Here is a 22,757-nt window from a genome sequence, read left to right as displayed (position 1 = left end):
CAGCGCACACAGTGTTCTACAGCTGGGTCCTAGCGCCCCCCCCAGCACTGCCCCATCTCTGCATCCTGCGCCGAGAGAATCCATCCGCACTGGCAGTGCACACAGTGTTCTACAGCTGGGTCCTAGCACCCCCCCCAGCACCGCCCCATCTCTGCATCCAGCTCAGAGAGAATCCATCCGCACTGGCAGTGCACACAGTGTTCTACAGCTGGGTCCTAGCGCCCCCCCCAGCACTGCCCCATCTCTGCATCCAGCGCCGAGAGAATCCATCCGCACTGGCAGTGCACACAGTGTTCTACAGCTGGGTCCTAGCGCCCCCCCCAGCACTGCCCCATCTCTGCATCCAGCGCAGAGAGAATCCATCCGCACTGGCAGCGCACACAGTGTTCTACAGCTGGGTCCTAGCGACCCCCCCCCAGCACCGCCCCATCTCTGTATCCAGCGCCGAGAGAATCCATCCGCACTGGCAGCGCACACAGTGTTCTACAGCTGGGTCCTAGCGCCCCCCAGCACCGCCCCATCTCTGCATCCAGCTCAGAGAGAATCCATCCGCACTGGCAGTGCACACAGTGTTCTACAGCTGGGTCCTAGCGCCCCCCAGCACCGCCCCATCTCTGCATCCAGCGCAGAGAGAATCCATCCGCACTGGCAGCGCACACAGTGTTCTACAGCTGGGTCCTAGCGCCCCCCCCCCATCTGGCACCTTAGGCGGCTGCCTGTTTGCCTCTTGGTAGGGCCGGCCCTGGGGACAGTGAGCCGCTGGCTCCGTTCTCTCTGCCCTTGCTCAGAGCGGGGAATGGGGGGTGCCCCACATCCTGGCGCCTGTGCTCATGCCGCCTGGAAGGGCCCAATCGCCCCTGCCTGCAAACCCCTGGGGCCCAAGGCTGTGGCTAGGGATCAGGGGGAGGACCCCTGGGGATTCCCTTGGCACGGAGGGGCAGGCCTGGGGAGCCCCAGCTCTATGGTTATTCCAAGAGGGGACAAGCACAGATGGTCACCCGGCTCACGGAAGCAGAGCAGTCAGGCAAGAGACCCCTGGCTGTGACAAAGTGGGGATTATATTCGCTCTGTTCTCTTGCATGTGATTTCTATGCTCCTGTTGTAGCACGTATGCGTGCCTCAGTTTCCCTGGGCTCTGCATCATGCCTAGATGGTGGTGGGAATTCCAGTGGGAGTGTGTCCCTCATGCACACAGGTAACCTGAGCCTGGGAGGAGGCAGGTGACAGGACAAAGGTGGGAGGCAGGGCTGGGGTGGGCTTCTGGCTGGGTGCATGTTCCAGTGTCTTGAGGTGTGGAGATGGGGGACAGGGCCCTGGCTTAGGGACCCCTCTCCCCTGGCTGGGCTGCCCTGGCTGCCCTTGGTCCCTGGTGCTAAACCTCATTGCAGGAGGAATAACAGGTAGTTCGAACTAGGGCTTTAATTCGAACTACCAGGTCCCTGCCACGTGTAGATGCGGAAGTTAGTCCGGGCTTGTAAATTTCAAAAATGGCGACCGGCCAGGAAGATGCAAATCAAGCACAGGATATTTAAATCCCGGACTTGATTTGCAACTTTGAATGCCTACATTAGCCTCCCTAGTTCGAACTAGGGGGCTAGTGCAGACATACCCACAGAGTGAGACACAGGAGGGGGAGGAGAGAAAGAGAGAGAGACAGAGAGAGCGGCAGGAGGCAGACGAGAGCTGAGAGAGAGAGAGGGTGAGACAGGAGGAGGAGAAGAGAGAGAGGCTGTTTGTGCTGCTTGCTCCCGCGTGGCGGCCCAGCTGAGTGGTGCAGAAGTCAGAGCACCATGGCGGGAGGCGAAGGGGGGCGAGGCAGTGACGTACACACCCATGGGACGGGGCCTGGACAAGCATGCATCCCCGACAGAGACAGAGGAGAGCGGAGAGAGAGTGAGAGGCAGGAGACGGAGGAGAGCTGAGGGGGGGAGAGGCAGTAGGAGGAGAGAGAGCGAGACATGGAGTGAGAGACCGGAGGCTCAGGAGAGAAGACCAACATAGAGGAGAGACCTGAAAATCCCGTCTTATGACAGGCTATTGGTTAGTAAATAAATAACACTCCTGTGTCAGGACAGAATTACATAGAAAGGCCAAGATGCAAAATGAGATTAAACTAGCTAGAGACATAAAGAGTAGCAAGAAAACATTCTACAACTATATTAGAAGCAAGAGGAAAACCAAGGACAGGCCTGTTACTCAGTGAGAGGGGGAAACAATAAGGCTACGTCTAGACTGCATCCCTTTTTCGTAAAGGGGATGCAAATTAGACATCTCAATTGCTAATGAAGCGGGGATTTAAATCTCCTCCACTTCATTAGCATAAAAATGGCTGCCGCTTTTTTTCAGCACGGAGCTTTGCCGGAGAAAAGCGCCAGTCTAGACGCGGATCTTTTGGAAAATAAAGCCTTTTCCGAAAGATCCCTTATCCCTCTTAAAATAAGGACAACCCAGGGAATTGAAGATTAGTCCATTTAACTTCAGTACCTGCAAAGAGAATGGAGCAAATAATTAAGCAATCAGTTTGCAGGCAGCTAGACAATGGCAAGGTGATAAATAAGAACCTGCATTTGTCGAAAACCAGATCGTGTCAAACCAGCCTGCTAGCTTTTTTGACTGGGTAACAAGCCTTGTGCTGGGGAGATGTGGGAAACGTGGTGTATCTTGGCATTAGTAAGGCTTTTGCTACAGTCGCATGTGATCTTCTCATAAACCGGAGAAATACAACCTAGATGGAGCCACTATCCAGTGGGTGCATAGCTGTCCAGAACACCGTTCCCAGAGAGCAGTTATCAGTGGCTCACAGTCATGCGGTGTGCTGTGCGGGAACAACTCTGGGTCTGGTTCTTTCAATATCTTCATCAATGATTTAGATAACAGCACAGAGAGTTCGGAAGATCCCAAGCTGGGAGGGGTTGCGAGTGCTTTGGAGGGAAGGGTCAAAATTCAAAGGAGCTGGACAAACAGGAACAAGGGTCTGAGGGAAAGAGGATGAAATTCGGTGAGGACAATGCCAAGTACTTCCCCTAGGACAGAGCTGTCCTTGCACACACACAACAGGCAGCGACTGGCTAGGAAGGAGCCCTGCAGAAAGGGAACTGGGGTCACAGTGGTCCACACGCTACACAGGAGTCAACAGTCTGACACTGCTGCAAAATAGCAAACCTCATTCTGGCTGCGTTGGCGGGGGTGGTGCTCTGCGCCGATCACAGGCTCCAGGTCTGGGCCCCCCTTTCAGGAAGGATGTAGACACATGGGAGGAAGTTCAGAGACGATCAGACATGAGAAGGGTCTAGAAAGCAGGAGGCATGGAAGGGCGGCTGAAGAACAGAGGGTTCCCTTACTCTAGAGAAGAGCAGGCATGAGAGCAGTTTTCACGTGCATAAAAGGTTGTTACAAGGGGAGGGACAAGAATTGTCCTTGGCCTCTGAGGGCCGAGCAAGCAGCAATGGGCTTAGACTGCAGCCAGGGAGGGCTAGGTCTGGCGTTAGGAAAAACGTCCTTCCCGTCAGGGGAGTTAAACACTGGGATACATTGCCTGGGGGGTTGTGGAGAGCTGTAAAAGCAGTGATAGGCGTGTCCCGCACTGGCCCTTTAAGGGTTAAACCCCAGCCCTGGGGGGAGGCTGAGGGGTGGAGCCTACAGCAGAGGCAGCCACAGCCAATGAGGGCCCAGCTGGCCTATATAAATAGAGGCTCCCTGCGCTGGGGGGCAGGAGGGGTCAGACTGCCAGGGAAGTGGTAGCTGTAGCCTGGCCCTTGTGCCCGGGCTGCAGGGCCTGAAGCGAGGCCGGAGGCAGCAGCGGGGTGGCCGGGGCAGGAGAAGGCAGCAGCGGGGTGGCTGGGGCAGGAGAAGGCAGCAGGGGGGTGGCCAGGGCAGGAGAAGGCAGCAGCGGGGTGGCTGGGGCAGGAGAAGGCAGCAGCGGGGTGGCCGGGGCAGGAGAAGGCAGCAGGGGGGTGGCCAGGGCAGGAGAAGGCAGCAGCGGGGTGGCTGGGGCAGGAGAAGGCAGCAGGGGGGTGGCTGGGGCAGGAGAAGGCAGCAGGGGGGTGGCCGGGGCAGGAGAAGGCAGCAGGCCCACGCCCCCTGCCAATGCCGAGTGGCCGGGGCAGACTGCAGGCTGCCCCTGCGGCAGGGCTAGGTGAGGCCTGGCCGTGGGTCACTGAGGCAATGTGGGTGCAGGAGGGTGCTTGGTCTCCCCCTTTCTGAGCCCCTGAGGGGTAGCCGGAAGTAGGGGTATGAGCCAGAAGAGGGCTCAGGCAGAGTTTCCTGGAGCGGGACCTGCACTGGGCTTGGGTCTGCCCTGAGGGGTGTGAAAACTGCAGCTAAGGAGCATCCCAGGTGAGCCTGGGACTGGCCCTGTGCCCCTGTGCCCAGTGCTTGGCACCCCACAGCGTGGCTCTGGGGATCCTCTGTCCGTAGCCCCCGGGCCTGCACTCGGTCTGTTGCTCCGTGTGGTTACCAAGGGTGCCGTGTCGGGCCTGTAGCCCCCAAGTTCGAACCCTGGATTTCAGGCTGGAGAGTGCAAAAAGCGCGGGCCCCAGCCCCAGAGGCAGCTCCCCTGCAAGGGGGGGCGCTGCTCCCCACTGTGCCCGGGCCAGGGAGCTGGCTCATAAGCTAGCGCAGTGCAGGGCTGGGCGAGGAAGGGTCCGTGGCTGGGCGTGAAGACGCTGCTGGCTCCTCTGCTCAAAAAGGCAGGGGCGTGAGTCGGACTCGCGAGCGGGGCAGTTCAGCTGATTGCTGAAGGCTCTAGAAGGGGCAGGCGGCGGTGCCAGAGCTGCAGCTGACCGGTCCAGAGGGACCCGCATGCTGGGTGCCGGGCAGCACAAGGCGGGTGGAACTCAGGTTGAGAAATGCCGAGTGATGCGCAGGGGAACGTGTCCGCCCACCTGCGCGTACACAAAGCTGATGCCACTCCGGTAAGTTCCCTGGACACATCCGCTTGCTGCGCGGTGGCTGCCTAAAAGCAAAGCGAGTGCTGGGAATCTCAGGGAAGGGCGGATCAGACCGACAGCATCGTCTTGTCTCTGTAAAGTCATGGTGGGACGCAGCGGGGGTCGTGTGGCTCCCACTACCCCGGGCCCTGCAACACTGTCTGGAGGAATTCAGGGCTTCTGAAAGAACGCACCCGCCTTGTCCGAACTGACCCGAAGAAGTGGCCGCGTTCCCTGGATGCGGTAGAGTTTTTCCGGGATTGCTCTGGCACCCTGGAAAACACTGTAGTGTAGACACAGCCCCGTGGATGCTTTCAGAGAACTCTCCAAATGGCTCGAGATCTCTCCGGGAGTTGTAGCTACGTCAGCCCCCGTCCTGCTGTACGTAGAGTTGGGGCCATTCCAATGGGAATCACTTTGCATTTAGCCACATCACGGTTCATTTGCCATTTTGTTGGCCAATCGCTGAGTTTGGTGAGAGCTTCCTGAGGCTCTTCAGTCCGCTTTGGGCTTAGCTACCCGAGCGGTTTAGTATCCGCTGCAATTTTGCCACCTCACTGTTTACCCCTTGTGCCGTGGGGGGGGGGTCTGCTCTGTGACCGGGGTCCCCTGCGCTGGGCTGCGATTCCCACGGACTCACCCACATGGGGATTGGCCCAGACACCTGGGCCCAGCCTGAGCAGAGAACAAGGCTCTTCCCAGAGGGAGAGACAAGGGGGGGGGGGGGCAGAAACGGCACCTGGCTGGGGGCAGGGCTGGGAGCTGGGCCGACTCCGGCTGGGAAACATGAAGGGAACAGACTAAGCTGGGTGCTGGGGGGCGATGGACCCACCCCAAGGGGGCTGAGGCTCCTGGCCCTGCCTCCTGGCCCCACATCGCCTGTGCGGGGCTGTGTCCTGGAGGAGCAATGACCCCCCGTTCTACGACTGGCGCAGTCTGGTCTGGCTGCTCCGGGGGGCAGGATCGGGGGGTCCCCGACGCACCACCACAGCCCTTTCTCTAGATCATTGATAACTAGGCTGAATAGGACGGGTCTCAGGACAGAGCCGGGGGACCCCGCGAGTTACCTCTCTGCACTCGGAAAACCGGCCGTTAACTCCTGCCCTCTGGCTCTGGTCTTTTAACCAGTTCTGGGCCCACGACAACGCGCTCGCCGGAGGAGCCTGCGCCGAGGGACCCTGCCAAAGGCTTCTGGAGATCCCTGCCCTCTGCCCGCCGGAGCCCCGGCCCCAGAGAGTCAGCAGGTCAGTGAGGCGGGTTTCCCCTGGCAGGCACCATGGTGACTTCCCCCAAGAAATGACGCGGCGGGGGGGCCTCCTTCCCTCCCTGGCTTGCTGCTGGGCTTGTCCTGAGCCAGCTCAAAGCTGCCGCGGTGCCCTGGCGGGGGCAGGCCTCCCCGCTCACAGGGGGGACGGGAGCTGCTGTTGGCTGAGCCGGAGCATGGGAACAGTGAGGGGCAAGTAGGGCCCGGCTGGGGGGGGCCTGATTTGAGGCTCTATGGGGCACAGCCCGGCTGTGTGGCCTCAGCTGCCTTGGCACCCCCCAGGCTGTCCCCTGCTGGCCTGCCCTCACGCCCGGCCCGTCCCCCCCCCCCCCAACTGCCCTCACGCCCGGCCCGGCCCCCCCCCCCCAACTGCCCTCACGCCCGGCCCGTCCCCCCCCCCCCCAACTGCCCTCACGCCCGGCCCGGCCCGTCCCCCACCACCTGCCCTCACGCCCGGCCCGGCCCGTCCCCCACCACCTGCCCTCACGCCCGGCCCGTCCCCCCCCCACCACCTGCCCTCACGCCCGGCCCGTCCCCCCCCCCCCCAACTGCCCTCACGCCCGGCCCCCCCCACCTGCCCTCACGCCTGGCCCGTCCCCCCCCCCCACCTGCCCTCACGCCCGGCCCGGCCCGTCCCCCACCACCTGCCCTCACGCCCAGCCCGTCCCGGCCCCCCCCCACCTGCCCTCACGCCCGGCCCGTCCCGTCCCCCCCCCACCTGCCCTCACGCCCGGCCCGGCCCGTCCCCCCCCACCTGCCCTCACGCCCGGCCCGGCCCGTCCCCCCCCCACCTGCCCTCACGCCCGGCCCGTCCCCCCCCCCCACCTGCCCTCTCGCCTGGCCCGTCCCCCCCCCCCACCTGCCCTCACGCCTGGCCCGTCCCCCCCCCCCCACCTGCCCTCACGCCCGGCCTGGCCCGTCCTCACGCCCGGCCTGGCCCGTCCTCACGCCCGGCCTGGCCCGTCCCCCCCCCCCCCACCCGTCCTCAACGCCCGGCCTGGCCCGTCCTCACGCCCGGCCTGGCCCGTCCCCCCCCCCCCACCTGCCCTCACGCCCGGCCTGGCCCGTCCCCCCCCCCACCTGCCCTCACGCCTGGCCCGTCCCCCCCCCCCACCTGCCCTCACGCCTGGCCCGTCCCCCCCCCCCCCACCTGCCCTCACGCCCGGCCTGGCCCATCCCCCCCCCCCCCCACCTGCCCTCACGCCCGGCCTGGCCCGTCCTCACGCCCGGCCTGGCCCGTCCCCCCCCCCCCCCACCTGCCCTCACGCCCGGCCTGGCCCGTCCCCCACCCCACCTGCCCTCACGCCCGGCCTGGCCCGTCCCCCCCCCCCCCCCCCCACCTGCCCTCACGCCCGGCCTGGCCCGTCCTCACGCCCGGCCTGGCCCGTCCCCCCCCCCCCCCACCTGCCCTCACGCCCGGCCTGGCCCGTCCCCCACCCCACCTGCCCTCACGCCCGGCCTGGCCCGTCCCCCACCCCACCTGCCCTCATGCCCGGCCTGACCCGTCCCCACCCCACCTGCCCTCATGCCCGGCCTGGCCCGTCCCCACCCCACCTGCCCTCATGCCCGGCCTGGCCCGTCCCCCCCCCCCCCACCTGCTCTCCCGCCCGGCCCGGCCCGTCCCCCCCCCCCACCTGCTCTCCCGCCCGGCCCGGCCCGTCCCCCCCCCCACCTGCCCTCCCGCCCGGCCCCCCCCCCACCTGCCCTCACGCCCGGCCCCTCCCCCTCCCCCTCCCCCACCTGCCCTCACGCCCGGCCCGGCCCGGCCCCCCCCAGCTGCCCTCACGCCCGGCCTCCCCCCAGCTAGGGAGAAGGAAGCGGGGTACCCTGGCTCGTGCTGAACGCCCCAGCAGCCACCTCCCTGGCCCAGGTTCTGCTCCGCTGGCCCCAGCTCTTGAGAGCCCCTGAGGGGGCTGAGCGAGCCCCACGGCCCCCAGGGAGGTCACAGCCCCCAGGGCCCCCGTCTGAGCTCTAATTAATGAGCGCTAATTGCACGGAGACAGGGCTCCAGCTGGGAAGCTGCAGAACCCAGGGAAGGGGCCTTAGCAACTGTTGCTATGGCTGGACAGCCCTTTCAGGGAGCTGCCTCACCCCCCCCCCCCCCGCCCCGGGCGGGATGCCAAGGGCTGCCCCAGCCGCTCCCGCCCCCCACTCGTCCTCCCCACTCCCCCCGCTGCCACTGGGCTGTAGGGTGGGGGGGCAGGGGGGCGGAGGGCCCTGGTCGCAGCGGGGCAGGGGGGGCGGAGGGCCCTGGTCGCAGCGGGGCAGGGGGGCGCGGCCGGGTGCAGGGGGGCGCCGTGGGGCGCATGGCAGTCGTGCGGGCAGGAGCGGTCACTGTAAATGTGGTTTTCTAGCTCGCTGCCCTGTCGCTGGCTCTGACCGTTGTGTCCAGTCAAACAGCGGGTGTGTAACCACCTCGGGGGGTGGGTGTGTGTGTGTGTGTAACCACCTCGGGGGGTGTGTGTGTGTGTGTGTAACCACCTCGGGGGGGGGTGCGTGTGTAACCACCTCGGGGGGCTGTGTGTGTGTGTGTGCATGTGCGTAACCACCTCGGGGGGGTGCGCGTGTGTGTGTAACCACCTCGGGGGGTGGGTGTGTGCGTGTGTGTACGTGTGTGTAACCACCTCGGGGGTGTGTGTGTGTGTGTGCGTGTGTGTAACCACCTCGGGGGTGTGTGTGTGTGTGTGTAACCACCTCGGGGGGGGGGGTGTGCGTGTGTGTAACCACCTCGGGGTGTGTGTAACCACCTCGGGGGGGGGGGTGTGCGCGTGTGTAACCACCTCGGGGGGGGTGCGTGTGTAACCACCTCGGGGGTGTGTGTGTGTGTGTGTGCGTGTAACCACCTCGGAGGGGTGGGGGGTGGGGGTGTGTGTAACCACCTCGGGGGGATGCGTGTGTAACCACCTCGGGGGGGGGGTGTGCGCGTGTGTGTAACCACCTCGGGGGGGGTGTGCGCGTGTGTGTAACCACCTCGGGGGGTGGTGTGTGAGTGTGTGTGCATGTGTGTAACCACCTCGGGGGGGGTGCGTGTGTGTAACCACCTCGGGGGGGGGGGGGGGTGTGTGCGTGTGTGTGTAACCACCTCGGGGGTGGGGGTGGAGGTGTGCGTGCGTGTGTGCGTGTGTGTGTAACCACCTCGGGGGTGTGTGTGTGTGTGTGTAACCACCTCGGGGGGGGGGGGTGTGTGCGTGTGTGTAACCACCTCGGGGTGTGTGTAACCACCTCGGGGTGTGTGTGTGTGTGTGTGTGTGTGCGCGTGTGTAACCACCTCGGGGGGGGTGCGTGTGTAACCACCTCGGGGGTGTGTGTGTGTGTGTGTGTGTAACCACCTCGGAGGGGTGGGGGTGGGGGTGTGTGTAACCACCTCGGGGGGGTGCGTGTGTAACCACCTCGGGGGGGGTGTGCGCGTGTGTGTAACCACCTCGGGGGGGGGGTGTGCGCGTGTGTGTAACCACCTCGGGGGGGGTGTGTGTGCGCGTGTGTGTAACCACCTCGGGGGGGGTGTGCGCGTGTGTGTAACCACCTCGGGGGGGGTGTGCGTGTGTGTAACCACCTCGGGGGGTGGGTGTGTGAGTGTGTGTGCATGTGTGTAACCACCTCGGGGGGGGGTGTGTGCGTGTGTGTGTAACCACCTCGGGGGTGGGGGTGGAGGTGTGCATGCGTGTGTGCGTGTGTGTGTAACCACCTCGGGGGTGGGGGTGTGCGTGCGTGTGTGCGTGTGTGTGTAACCACCTCGGGGGTGGGGGTGTGCGTGCGTGTGTGCGTGTGTGTGTAACCACCTCGGTGTGTGTGTGTGTGTAACCACCTCGGGGGTGGGGGTGTGCGTGCGTGTGCGCGTGTGTGTGTAACCACCTCGGGGGTGGGGGTGTGCGTGCGTGTGTGCGTGTGTGTGTAACCACCTCAGGGGTGGGTGTGTGCGTGCGTGTGCGTGTGTGTGTGTAACCACCTCGGGGGGTGGGTGTGTGCGTGTGTGTGTAACCACCTCGGGGGGGTGTGTAACCACCTCGGGGGTGGGTGTGTGCGTGTGTGTGTGTGTGTAACCACCTCGGGGGTGGGTGTGTGCGTGTGTGTGTGCGTGTAACCACCTTGGGGGTTGGTGTGTGCGTGTGTGTGTGTGTGTAACCACCTCGGGGGTGGGTGTGTGCGTGTGTGTGCGTGTGTGTGTAACCACTTCGGGGGTGGGTGTGTGTGTGTGTAACCACCTCGGGGGGGGTGTGTGTGTGTAACCACCTCGGGGGGGGGGGTGGGTGTGTGTGTAACCACCTTGGGGTGTGTGTGTGTGTGTAACCACCTCGGGGGGTGGGTGGGTGGGTGTGTAACCACCTCGGGGGGTGTGTGTCTGTGTGTAAGTGTGTGTGTGTGTGTGTGTAACCACCTCGGGGGGTGTGTGTGTGTGTAACCACCTCGGGGGGTGGGTGGGTGGATGTGTGTGTGTAACCACCTCGGGGTGTGTGTGTGTGTGTGTGTGTGTGTAACCACCTCGGGGTGTGTGTGTGTGTGTGTGTGTGTGTGTGTGTGTAACCACCTCGGGTGGGTGTGTGTGTGTAACCACCTCAGGGGGTGGGTGGGTGTGTGTGTGTAACCACCTCGGGGTGTGTGTGTGCGTGTGTGCGTGTGTGTAACCACCTCGGGGGGGGGGGGTGTCTGTGTGTGAGTGTGTGTGTGTGTGTGTGTGTGTAACCACCTCGGGGTGTGTGTGTGTGTGTGTAACCACCTCGGGGGGGTGTGTGTGTGTGTAACCACCTCGTGTGTGTGTGTGTGTGTGTGTGTGTGTGTGTGTGTGTGTGTGTAACCACCTCGGTGTGTGTGTGTGTGTGTGTGTGTGTGTGTGTGACACAGAGGGATATACATTCCTGCCCCGAGTCTGCGTTCCCTGCTGATTCGGGAGGCGCTGGTTGCAGGCGCTGTGGTCAGGCAGAGCCGGGGCACCAAGCTGCGGCTGGCTCTGGGGCTGGCAGCGCAGCCCTGGCCCGGGGCCTGCAGGGCCATGGAAAGCTTCCTGCAGCCGAGCCGAGCCGAGCCGAGCCGCGTCCCCGCCTGCCCTGCAGCCGCTCTCGCACTGAGCCCAGTGGAGGCATCACCGGGGAGGTGGCCTGGGCCCGGACGCGCGGGTCGGGACAGGTAAGACCCCAGAGGCAGAGGCTGCGTTGGCAGGGACAGGTCACAGGCCAGGACAAAGGAACAAACCAGGGCGGGGAGGCGGGGCCCTGGGATCGGGGCGCAGAACCCGCCCGGGGGGGGGGCCCTGGGATCGGGGCGCAGAACCCGCCCGGGGGAGGGGCCCCTGGGATCGGGGCGCAGAACCCGCCCGGGGGAGGGGCCCCTGGGATCGGGGCGCAGAACCCGCCGGGGGGGGGGCCCTGGGATCGGGGCGCAGAACCCGCCGGGGGGGCCCTGGGATCGGGGCGCAGAACCCGCCGGGGGGCCCTGGGATCGGGGCGCAGAACTCGCCCGGGGGGGGGCCCTGGGATCGGGGCGCAGAACTCGCCCGGGGGGGGGGGGCCTGGGATCGGGGCGCAGAACTCGCCCGGGGGGGGGGCCCTGGGATCGGGGCGCAGAACCCGCCGGGGGGGGGGGCTGGGATCGGGGCGCAGAACCCGCCCGGGGGGGGCCCTGGGATCGGGGCGCAGAACCCGCCGGGGGGGGCCCTGGGATCGGGGCGCAGATCCCGCCTGGGGGGGGCCCTGGGATCGGGGCGCAGAACCCGCCCGGGGGGGGGGGGCCCTGGGATCGGGGCGCAGAACCCGCCCGGGGGGGGGGGGCCCTGGGATCGGGGCGCAGAACCCGCCCGGGGGGGGGGCCCTGGGATCGGGGCGCAGAACCCGCCGGGGGGGGGCTGGGATCGGGGCGCAGAACCCGCCGGGGGGGGGCTGGGATCGGGGCGCAGAACCCGCCCGGGGGGGCCCTGCTGATCTGCCCCTCTGTCCAGTGGTGCCCATTTCAAACGTGCTCTCTGCGCGCTGCCAGGGCTGGAGTATCCGCCCTGACTCGGGCCGGGCTCTGGGAATGACCCTGCTTCGTCGGAGTCGGTCTCGCTGGCCCGGCCGCACGGAACCTCCTGGGGACCGAGCCTGGCTCGGCGCTGGGGCTCCCGGCCGGCCGGGCTGCTGAACGGCTCTGCTCCCGGACAAGTCGCCGTGCTGTTCCAGGGCCGGGAGCTGGCTGCTGGCTCCCTCCCTCTGTCCATGGCGAGAGCCTTGGGGCGCCCTCCCCTGCCCGGGGGGGGGCGGCACTGGCCCGGCCAGGCCCCGGTGCCTCCGGGCCAGAGCAGCGGAGCAGGGGGGGAGCCAGAGGCCAGAGCTGACGCCCGGTTTTCTCGGTGCAGCGCCGGTGTTTCAGGTTCTTATACAGGCACCGATTACGGGCAGGGCATGCACCCCTCTGTGGGGAGGCTAGCCCCGCCCCCTGTCCCAAGCTCCGCCTCTTCTGCCCACAGCCCCGCCCCTCCCACCCATGGCTCAGGCCGGGGGGCGCCGTGTGTCATCTCTGCTCGGCTCACTGGCCCGGCCAGCGCCGCGCAAGGGGTGTGGGGCCAGCTGCTTTCCGGGGTGGGGCAGGTGCCTGCTGCTGCTTAGGGAAGTACTGCTCCTCCCCCCACGCCACCAGCCCCCCTGCCCCGCCCCCCACCACACAGCACTGCTCCTCCCCCCACGCCACCCTGCCCCCCTGCCCTGCCCCGCCCCCCACCACACAGCACTGTTCCTCCCCCCACGCCACCCTGCCACCCTGCCCCGCCCCCCACCACAGAGCACTGCTCCTCCCCCCACGCCACCACCCCCCTGCCCTGCCCCGCCCCCCACCACACAGCACTGCTCCTCCCCCCACGCCACCACCCCCTGCCCTGCCCCGCCCCCCACCACACAGCACTGCTCCTCCCCCCACGCCACCAGCCCCCTGCCCTGCCCCGCCCCCCACCACACAGCACTGCTCCTCCCCCCACGCCACCCTGCCCCCTGCCCCGCCCCCCACCACACAGCACTGCTCCTCCCCCCACGCCACCACCCCCCTGCCCTGCCCCGCCCCCCACCACGCAGCACAGCTCCTCCCCCCACGCCACCCTGCCCCCCTGCCCCGCCCCCACCACACAACACTGCTCCCCCATATCACCCTGCCCCGCCCACCACATCATAGCATTGCTCCCCCAAATCACCCTGCCCACCTGCCCAGCCCCGCCCCCACCACACAGCACTGCTCCCCCATATCACCCTGCCCCCTGCCCCGCCCCCCACCACACAGCACTGCTCCCCCATATCACCCTGCCCCCCTGCCCCGCCCCCACCACACAGCACTGCTCCCCCATATCACCCTGCCCTGCCCCGCCCCCCACCACACAGCACTGCTCCCCCATATCACCCTGCCCCCCTGCCCCGCCCCCACCACACAGCAGTGCTCCCCCATATCACCCTGCCCCCTGCCCTGCCCCGCCCCCCACCACACAGCACTGCTCCCCCATATCACCCTGCCCCCTGCCCTGCCCCCACCACACAGCACTGCTCCCCCATATCACCCTGCCCCCCTGCCCTGTACCCACCACACAGCACTGCTCCCCCTTATCACCCTGCCCTGCCCCCCACCACACAGCACTGCTCCCCCATATCACCCTGCCCCCCTGCCCCGCCCCCCACCACACAGCACTGTTCCCCATATCACCCTGCCCCCCTGCCCCGCCCCCACCACACAGCACTGCTCCCCCATATCACCCTGCCCTGCCCCGCCCCCCACCACACAGCAGTGCTCCCCCATATCACCCTGCCGCCCTGCCCTGCCCCGCTCCCCACCACACAGCACTGCTCCCCCATATCACCCTGCCCTGCCCCACCACACAGCACTGCTCCCCCATATCACCCTGCCCTGCCCCCACCACACAGCAGTGCTCCCCCATATCACCCTGCCGCCCTGCCCTGCCCCGCCCCCCCACCACACAGCACTGCTCCCCCATATCACCCTGCCCTGCCCCCACCACACAGCACTGCTCCCCCATATCACCCTGCCCCCCTGCCCTGCCCCGCCCCCCACCACACAGCACTGCTCCCCCATATCACCCTGCCCCCCTGCCCTGCCCCGCCCCCCACCACACAGCACTGCTCCCCCATATCACCCTGCCCCCCTGCCCTGCCCCGCCCCCCACCACACAGCACTGCTCCCCCATATCACCCTGCCCCCACCACACAGCACTGCTCCCCCATATCACCCTGCCCCCCTGCCCTGCCCCGCCCCCCACCACACAGCACTGCTCCCCCACATCACTCTGCCCCCGTGCCCTGCCCCGCCCCCCCACCACACAGCACTGCTCCCCCCACATCACTCTGCCCCCGTGCCCTGCCCCGCCCCCCACCACACAGCACTGCTCCCCCCATATCACCCTGCCCCCCTGCCCTGCCCCTCCCCCCACCACACAGCACTGCTCCCCCCACACCACCCTGCCCCCCAGCACTGCCCTGCCCTGTGTGCGGCCTGCCCCTGGTTCCGGGGATCCGGGTGTCCGGTCTGCCACAGTCCCTTGGGGCGGTGCCCACAGCCACCAGGTGTCTCGGGCCCCTCCGAGGGGCAGCGCTGGGGCCTGACTGACCTGCCAGTTGCCCTGTGGGGCAGCCCCAGGGAGCCCGGGCAGGGAGCGAGTTCCCCACCCCCCTGGTGACTGCTGGGCTGCCAGCCTGCCTCTCTCTGCTCCCTGCCCCGGTGCATGGCTCCCGGGGGTGTGGGGGGCAGGGCACCATGGGAGGCTGCAGATCCCCATTGGATTGCCCAAAGCAGCCCTCCCGCGGGCCTGGCTCTGGCCACTCAGCTGCAGAGCCCCTGCCCCTCTGGCTCTGGGGGAGGGGGGCGGGGACAGGGGCCTGCCAGCCCCCCAGGGTTCAGGCTTCCGCAGAGTCCAGGCCTGGGCTAGTGGGCACGTCCCTGTGCGGCTGGACACCAGGCAGCCCCCCAGCACCAGCCTCTCCCCCGCAGCCGCCCCCGAGCAGGGTTTGCCAGCCCGGCACCAGCTGCTGCCCCGCTCTGTGGAGCCAGACAAGTCGGCGGGCACTGGGCCCCGCGAGACCTCCCGCCAGGGCTCCCCGCTCAGGCCCTGGGGCGACAGACAGCTCTGCCGGCCCGTGGGAGCCAGGGAGCCCCCCAGCTGCGCCCACGTCCCGCTCTCCTGCAGCGCACACCTGGCACTGGGCCGGCACCTGGCTGCCTGGCTGGGTCTCCCCTCCCGCTATCCCGGGCAGGTGGCAGCCGGCAGAGCCTGGGCAGCAACGGGAGTGGGGACAGGAGCCGCCTCTCCCACCCGAGAACCTCAGCCCGCCCCAGGCCCCTCCCCGCCAATGACTGGCCAGCGGGCGTCCAGCCCGGCCTTGCGGGTGCTGCCCTTGGCTGACTGCCTCTCTGCCCCACTGCTGCTCCAGCCCTGGGCAGTCGGGGGGTGGCCAGCTGCCCCCAGGGAGGGTGGGACGTGGTGGCCCTGTGCTGGCTCCAGAGCCCTGCCTGGCCTGCCCCTCGCCGTTCTCAGGGGCCCTCGGGCCCAGCGAGGCAGCGACACCCTGGCCAGCCTGGCAGTGATTAGTCCTGGCTGCAGTGTGCCATCGGGCAAGGCCCCCCGACCCCGCGGAGCGAGCCCCTGCCCTCCCCCAACAGCCCACCCAGGGTGCGGGTGGGACGCGGGAGGGGGCAAGAGCTGGGGGAAGGTGTGTAACGGGTGGGGCCGTGGCTGGAAGGGGGCGGGGCCTGTGACGGCGCGTCCCCCACCCCTGCACCCCCATCCGCAGCCAGCTGTGAGCGTCAGCCGGCCAGTGCGGGGGAGGCTTATTGGGTCTCTGGGACACAGGCGATGGCAGCAGGATACCCTGGGAGCGGATAGCCCTATCCCTCCTGGGGGGAGGGGTTCAAGGGCCCTGACCCCCTCCTGGCTTTAGTCTGCCCAGCTCATCTTCCTCCCCCATCCGGCCCCTTCTCTCCCCCCCCCTCCCCCAGCAGCCACCCTGAGACCCTGCAGAGCAGCCTCAGGTCACAGGAGCAGAGCCCCCACGCGTGTCCCAGGGCCGTGGCGGGGTGCAGGGGCAGGGAGCAGCGCCCCCTGGAGGGCAAGGCTCTGCCTGTGGGCTCACTGACCGTGCGCCCTGCCCGGGCTGTCCCAGGTAAGTCCCTGCAGACGTGCCGGTCCGCTCACGCTGCTGGCCGAGTCTCCCTGCCACCCTGCAAGGCTGGGCCTGGCGCAATTGGCTTCTGTTCCCCGCTCGGGCGCAGGCCGGGCCCCTGAGCATGGCCAGTCAGGGTGCTGCCCTGCCCTCAGTTTCCCCGCTGTGGACACAGATGCTGCACCGTTGTGACGGTAGCACGGAGACACTCCCGTGGAGTCGGCTGCACTGTGCCGGAGGCTGCCCAGAGCCGGTGCCAAACCAGTGCAGGCTCAGCCGCCACCCGCAGTGTGGGAGAGGGGCTTCTAGACCGTGTCCTGGGGCTGTCTCACTTCATGCCCCCACAGCCCACAGCCCCTGCTCCTGGGGGGCAGCGCTGAGCCGGACCAGTGCTCCAGGGCCAGGCTGCAGCACGGAGCCAGCCCCCACTCCAGGAGCCGAGCCATGTGGGTTCCTTGGTGGAGTGTGGGGGGCACCTAGTGGTCACATGCTGGATTGCAAGAGGCCCCGTTGGCCAGCGCAGATCCTGCCTTTGGGGTGCACTAAATCCTGGGCGGGACATGATGCTGCCAGGGCTGGGGGTGTCCTCTTGTGACGTAGTGGGGGTACCTTGCTGCTTGCTATGCTGGGGCTGGGGGTGACCCCCACTGGCTGCTGTCTGTAGCACGGCCCAGCAGGGCAGGGGGTGAGTCACTAGGCAAGGGTCTCTCAACCTGTCTGACCAGCTACCCCCCAGGGAGAGAAACAAAGGAAGGTGGATGCCGCCCCTGGCTGGGGGGCAGGACTGGAAGAGAGTTAGTTAGTTTCTGTCTGGGAGCATGGAGGAGACAGCCTAGGGAAAGGGGCTGGGATTTAGGGGCCCAGTCTCCCCCATCTCAAGGGGGGCTGAGGCATCCTAGGCCTGCCCTGGAACCAGATGACATCTGTGCTGTGCTGTATCCTCGGGAAGCAATAAACTCCCCCTGTTCTACTGGCTGGTGGAGTCTATTCGTGCCATTTCAGGGGTTCAGGAGACGGGGGACCCCCAACGTGCCGTCACACTGGTGTCAGGGGTGGGATGCACTGCACCCCGTGAATGGAGCTTCCAGCGGCGAGCGACAAGGTGCAGTAGAAGCAAGAGCCCTGGAGCCAGGCGTGCTGGAGACAGAGCGAAGCGGTTCCGGGGAATCGTGGGGCGCTGCAGCACTAGACTGGTGAGTCTGCACCGAGGGGCCCAGCGGGCAGATGGCCTACGCCCGACTCTTGAAGGCAGAGCTGGTGGGGCTGTGCAGAGAGAGGGGCTTGCCTGTGCAGAAAGCAACCAAGGCCCAGCTGATTGCCCGGCTGGAGGAGAATGACCAGTCATGGGGCCAGGCTCTTGTGCCCGGGGGGAGCAGCCAGACTTGCCCTGGGAGCGTGTCAGGCTCTGAGAGGGGGCGGGGCACTGGAGCCCGCCAGAGGGGTGGGACAGCTTCCCCAGGAAGCCCTGCAAGCTGTAGCCCATCTAGGGCAGGAGCCAGCCCCGCAGAGCTGCAGCGGCTGGAGATCCAGCTGCAGATGAAGTAGAGGACTGAGAGAGGGAGCGCCAGGACCGAGAGAGGCAGCGACAGCATGAGCTGGCCATGGCAGAGCGGAGAACCGGCGGGGCCCCGGATGTGCTGTGACGTGGGCAGGGGTTCCTGGCTGGTTTCTATGCTGATGGCTCTGGGATAACCCCCACTGGCTTCAGTTGGTACCACAGCCCAGCAAAACAGGATGAGTCATTATGCAAAGGGTGTCTCAACCTGTCTGACCAGCCACCCCCCATGGAGAGGAGCAAAGGAAGGTGGATGCTACCCTGGCTGGGGGCAGGGCTGGAGGAGAGTGAGTTAGTTTCTGTCTGGGAGCATGGAGGAAGCAGCCTCACTACCAGGCTGGGGGGTTTAGAAGCTGGACCCCCCCCCCCGCATATCAAGGGGGGCTGAGGCATCCTAGGCCTGCCCTGTAAACTGGTGACATCTGTGCTGTATCCTGGAGAGGCAATAAACTCCCTCTATTCTACCGGCTGGTGGAATCTGTTCATGCCCTTTCGGGGGTGCAGGAGGCGGGGGATCCCAACGTGCCGTCACATGTGCCAAGAGTGGATGGCCCCCAGGGTCCCGGGACTGCCAGACGCTTGGAGAGGCTCGTGGTGGCCCAATTGAAGGACGTGGGCGACATAGACGGGTTCCTCAGCTCCTTTGAGAGGGCCTGTGGACTGCAATGGGTCCCCCCAGCTGACTGGCTGCAGGAACTCATCCCCGCACTGAACCAGGAGGCGGCCGGAGTGCTCAGTCAGCTGGAGGACCTACAGCCAGGGGATTACAACCGAGTCAAGGAGGCCCTGCTGCACAAGTTCGGGCTGACCCCCGATATGTACAGGAATAAGTTCCGGGGGTACAGAAAGGACCACGGGAGACCCATGTGGACCTGGCCTCCCGCCTGGCGCAATACGGCCGCCAGTGGGTGTCTGGAGTCGGAGCCCAGGCCGCAGAGGAGCTGCTCAAGCTGGTCCTGATGGAGCAGCTCTGTGAAGCATGCACACCCAGACTGAGGCTGTGGCTCAAGGACAGGAGACCAGAGAACCCCCAGGAGGCCGGGAGACTGGCAGATGAGTTCACGGAGAGCCGGTCCAGGTGTGAACGGGAGTCCTGGAGAGAAAGGGAACCGCGCAGAGACCGGATCTCGGCTGAGCGATGGAGGGAGTGAATACAAGCCTAACGTAGTGAATACAAGCAGAGAGAGGGTAAGTTTAGAAGATAGGATACACAAAGAACAAGTTAAAAATCACTTAGGAAAGTTAGATGTCAGCAAGTCACCAGGTCCTGATGAAATGCATCCCAGGATACTCAAGGAGCTGATAGAGGAGGTATCTGAGCCTTTAGCTATGATCTTTGAAAAATCATGGCAGACAGGGGAGATTCCAGAAGACTGGAAAAGGGCAAATATTGTGCCCATCTATAAAAAGGGGAATAAGAACAACCCAGGAAACTACAGACCGGTCAGTTTAATGTCTGTCCCAGGGAAGATAATGGAGCAGGTAATTAAGGAAATCATATGCAAACACTTGGAAGGTAATAAAGTGATAGGGAATAGCCAGCATGGGTTTGTGAAGAACAAGTCATGCCAAACTAATCTGATAGCTTTCTTTGATAAGATAACGAGCCTTGTGGATAAGGGAGAAGCGGTGGATGTCATATACCTAGACTTTAGTAAGGCATTTGATACGGTCTCGCATGATATTCTTATTGATAAACTAGGCAAATATAACTTAGATAGGGCCACGATAAGGTGGGTGCATAATTGGCTGGATAACCGTAGTCAGAGAGTTGTTGTTAACGGTTCTAAATCCTGCTGGAAAGGGATAACAAGTGGAGTTCCTCAAGGGTCTGTTTTGGGACCCGTACTGTTCAATATCTTCATCAATGATGTAGATATTGGGATAGAGAGTACGCTTATTAAGTTTGCAGATGATACCAAACTGGGTGGGGTTGCGACTTCTTTGGAGGATAGGGACATAATTCAAAATGACCTTAGCAAGTTAGAGAAATGGTCAGAGGTAAACAGGATGAGGTTTAATAAAGAGAAATGCAAAGTGCTCCACTTAGGAAGGAACAATCAGTTCCATACATACAAGATGGGAAGCGACTGTCTAGGAAGGAGCATGGCAGAAAGGGATCTAGGGGTCATAGTGGACCACAAGTTGAATATGAGTCCACAGTGTGACGCTGTTGCAAAAAAAGCAAATATGATTCTAGGTTGTATCAACAGGTGTGTTGTAAGCAAAACTCGTGAAGTCATTCTGCCGCTCTACTCTGCACTAGTTAGGCCTCAGCTGGAGTACTGTGTCCAGTTCTGGGTGCCACATTTCAAGAAAGATGTGGAGAAATTGGAAAGGGTGCAGAGAAGGGCGACAAGAATGATTAAAGGTTTAGAGAATATGACCTATGAAGCCAGGCTTCATGAACTGGGCTTGTTTAGTTTGGAAAAAAGAAGATTAAGGGGGGACATGATAGCGGTTTTCAAATATCTAAAAGGGTGTCACAAGGAGGAAGGAGAAAATTTGTTCCTTTTGGTTTCTGAGGACAGGACAAGGAGTAATGGGCTTAAAGTGCAGCAGGGGAGGTTTAGATTGGACATTAGGAAAAAATTCCTAACTGTGAGGGTGGTCAAATATTGGAATAAATTGCCAAAGGAGGTAGTGGAATCTCCCTCTCTGGAGATATTTAAGAACAGGTTAGATAGACATCTGTCAGGGTTGGTGTAGACGGAGCTTGGTCCTGCCTTGAGGGCGGGGGGCTGGACTCGATGACCTCTCGAGGTCCCTTCCAGTCCTATTATTCTATGATTCTAACTACGAGGCGAGCCCAAGGAACAGGTCGTCTGTGCCCCAGAGAACCAGCCAGGCCCTGGACAGAGACAACCCAAAGCCTAACTTGCCATCACTGTGGGCAAAAAGGCCACAAGAGGGCTCAGTGCACCAGGTCCCAGGACCGGGGACTTTCCAGGGTTAACTGGCTGGGGCGGGGGGAAGGGCAGGCTGCCCCAGAGGCAGGGGCTGGCAGGCAAACCTCAGCTCAGAGAGAGGGGAAGGATGCTCAGTGCACCTCCCCTGGGAGGTCTGATTCTCAGGAGGCGGATTTCTCCGTGTACTGGGTGGGGGCAGGGCGGCCCCTGCGGAGCAAGTGCCTCATGCCCCTGGAGGTGGATGGTAGGAAGGTAATGGGCTTCTGGGACACGGGGGCGGAGGTGACTCTGGCCCGATCCGACATACTGGCCCCAGAGCGGATACTACCCCACACGCAGCTGACCCTGAAGGGCATAGTAGGGTCCCCGTTTAAGGTGCCTGTAGCCCGGGTGCATCTGAAATGGGGGGCCAAGGAAGGCCTCAAGGAAGTGGGGGTGCACCCGCACTTGCCCACCGAGGTGCTGATGGGGAATGACCTAGAGGAGTGGCCCCATGAATCCCAGCGGGCTCTAGTCACCACCCGGCACCAGAGCCAGCGAGGGGCTGGCAACCTGGGTCCAAGGAAGGACTCCCGGCAGAGTCCTCAGGGTCCCATCCCAGCGGACACGGGGTCCAGCCAGGCTGGGACTCCGGACCTAGGCAAAGGTGGGGAACAGGTCCCGATCCCTGCCTCAGCAGCTGAATTCCAGGCTGAGGTGCAGGCAGACCCCTCCTTGCAGAGGCTGAGGGACCAGGCTGGCCTCCGTGCAGCTCAGCCCCAGGGGAGAGGTGGCCAGGAGAGATTCCTGTGGGAGTGGGGATTCCTGTTCTGGGAATGGCTTCCCCCCAGGAAGGTGAGGGCATGGGGGGTCCAGTGACAGCTGGTCGTCCCCCAAAAGCATTGCCTCAAGCTGCTGTATTTGGCCCACGATGTCCCCGTTGCAGGCCACTGGGGAATCCGGAGCACCTGGCTGAGGCTGCTCCAACACTTCTACTGGCCGGGAACCTTTACAGCCGTGCAGCAGTACTGCCGGTCCTGTGACTCCTGCCAGAGGGGCGGGCAGGCCCAAGACAGTAGGAAAGCGGCTTGGGGGCCCCTGCCCCATATAGAGGACCCCCTGGGCTTGCTGAGAGTTATGGGAGGGGAAGACGCCCCTGGATGGAGCGTCAGGGGTGGAAGTTGCCCTGGCTGTCCAGAGAAGGCTCACTGGGCTCATGGCCCCGGCCCGAGAGACCCTGGCCAGAGATCAAGGCCAGCGGAAGGGTGGGTGTGACCCCCGAGGACAGGCCTGTGCCAGTCGCCCTGGAGCGGGGCGGCGAGTGGACAGAGGGAAGCCAGCTCATGTGGGGCCTCGCCACGGCCGGCCCGAGTCAAGGGGAGCACCCATGTCCCCAGGGCGGGTTCCCACGCAGAGGACCCGAACTTCCCTAGGTCACGAGCGGAGTGACCCTGCTCAGTTCGCTCTCGGAGGGGGGAGAACTGTGACGTAGTGGGGGTACCTGGCTGGTTTCTATGCTGCTGGCTCTGGGGTAACCCCCACTGGCTGCCGTGGGTACCACGACCCAGCAAAACAGGATGAGTCACTATGCAAAGGGTGTCTCAACCTGTCTGACCAGCCACCCCCCATGGAGAGGAACAAAGGAAGGTGGATGCTACCCTGGCTGGGGGGCAGGGCTGGAGGAGAGTGAGTTAGTTTCTGTCTGGGAGCATGGAGGAAGCAGCCTGTGACGGCGCGTTGGGGGTTCCCCGTCTCCTGCACCCCGAAATGGCACAAACAGACTTCACCAACCGGTGGAATAGAGGAAGTTTATTGCCTCTCCAGGATACAGCACAGCACAGATGTAGTCTGGTCACAGAGCTGGGCTAGGATGCCTCAGGCCCCCTTGAGATGGGGGAGACTGGGCCCCTAAACTCCAGCCCCTTCTCCCAGGCTCTCCTCCATGCTCTCCCACAGTAACTAACTAAATTCCCTTGCAGCCCTGCCCCCCAGTCAGGGCAGCAT

The 22,757-nt window shown here is 64.7% G+C and overlaps 1 protein-coding gene across 2 annotated transcripts in view; it reads left to right on the top strand.

The window, feature by feature from the left end:
• The window catches only part of LOC142818686 (START domain-containing protein 10-like), a 175,853-nt gene that overhangs the window by 128,826 nt on the left and 24,270 nt on the right, over nucleotides 1-22,757 (top strand). Inside the window, exons 1-3 of one of the 2 annotated variants that reach the window (XM_075900005.1) lie at nucleotides 3,600-4,913; nucleotides 6,057-6,172; nucleotides 17,313-17,503. The exons of the other annotated variant lie outside the window; for it this stretch is intronic. Of the exons in view, the coding sequence (XP_075756120.1) occupies nucleotides 4,801-4,913; nucleotides 6,057-6,172; nucleotides 17,313-17,503 (420 nt within the window). The 5' untranslated portion in view covers nucleotides 3,600-4,800. Of the gene's footprint in view, nucleotides 1-3,599; nucleotides 4,914-6,056; nucleotides 6,173-17,312; nucleotides 17,504-22,757 lie in introns of those variants that run through there. 2 annotated transcript variants of the gene reach the window in all.

Source organism: Pelodiscus sinensis, chromosome 17 (genome assembly GCF_049634645.1).
Source record: "Pelodiscus sinensis isolate JC-2024 chromosome 17, ASM4963464v1, whole genome shotgun sequence".
Lineage (NCBI taxonomy): Eukaryota > Metazoa > Chordata > Testudines > Trionychidae > Pelodiscus > Pelodiscus sinensis.
Note: the sequence above shows the minus strand (reverse complement) of the source record. Positions and strands in the feature narration are given on the sequence as shown.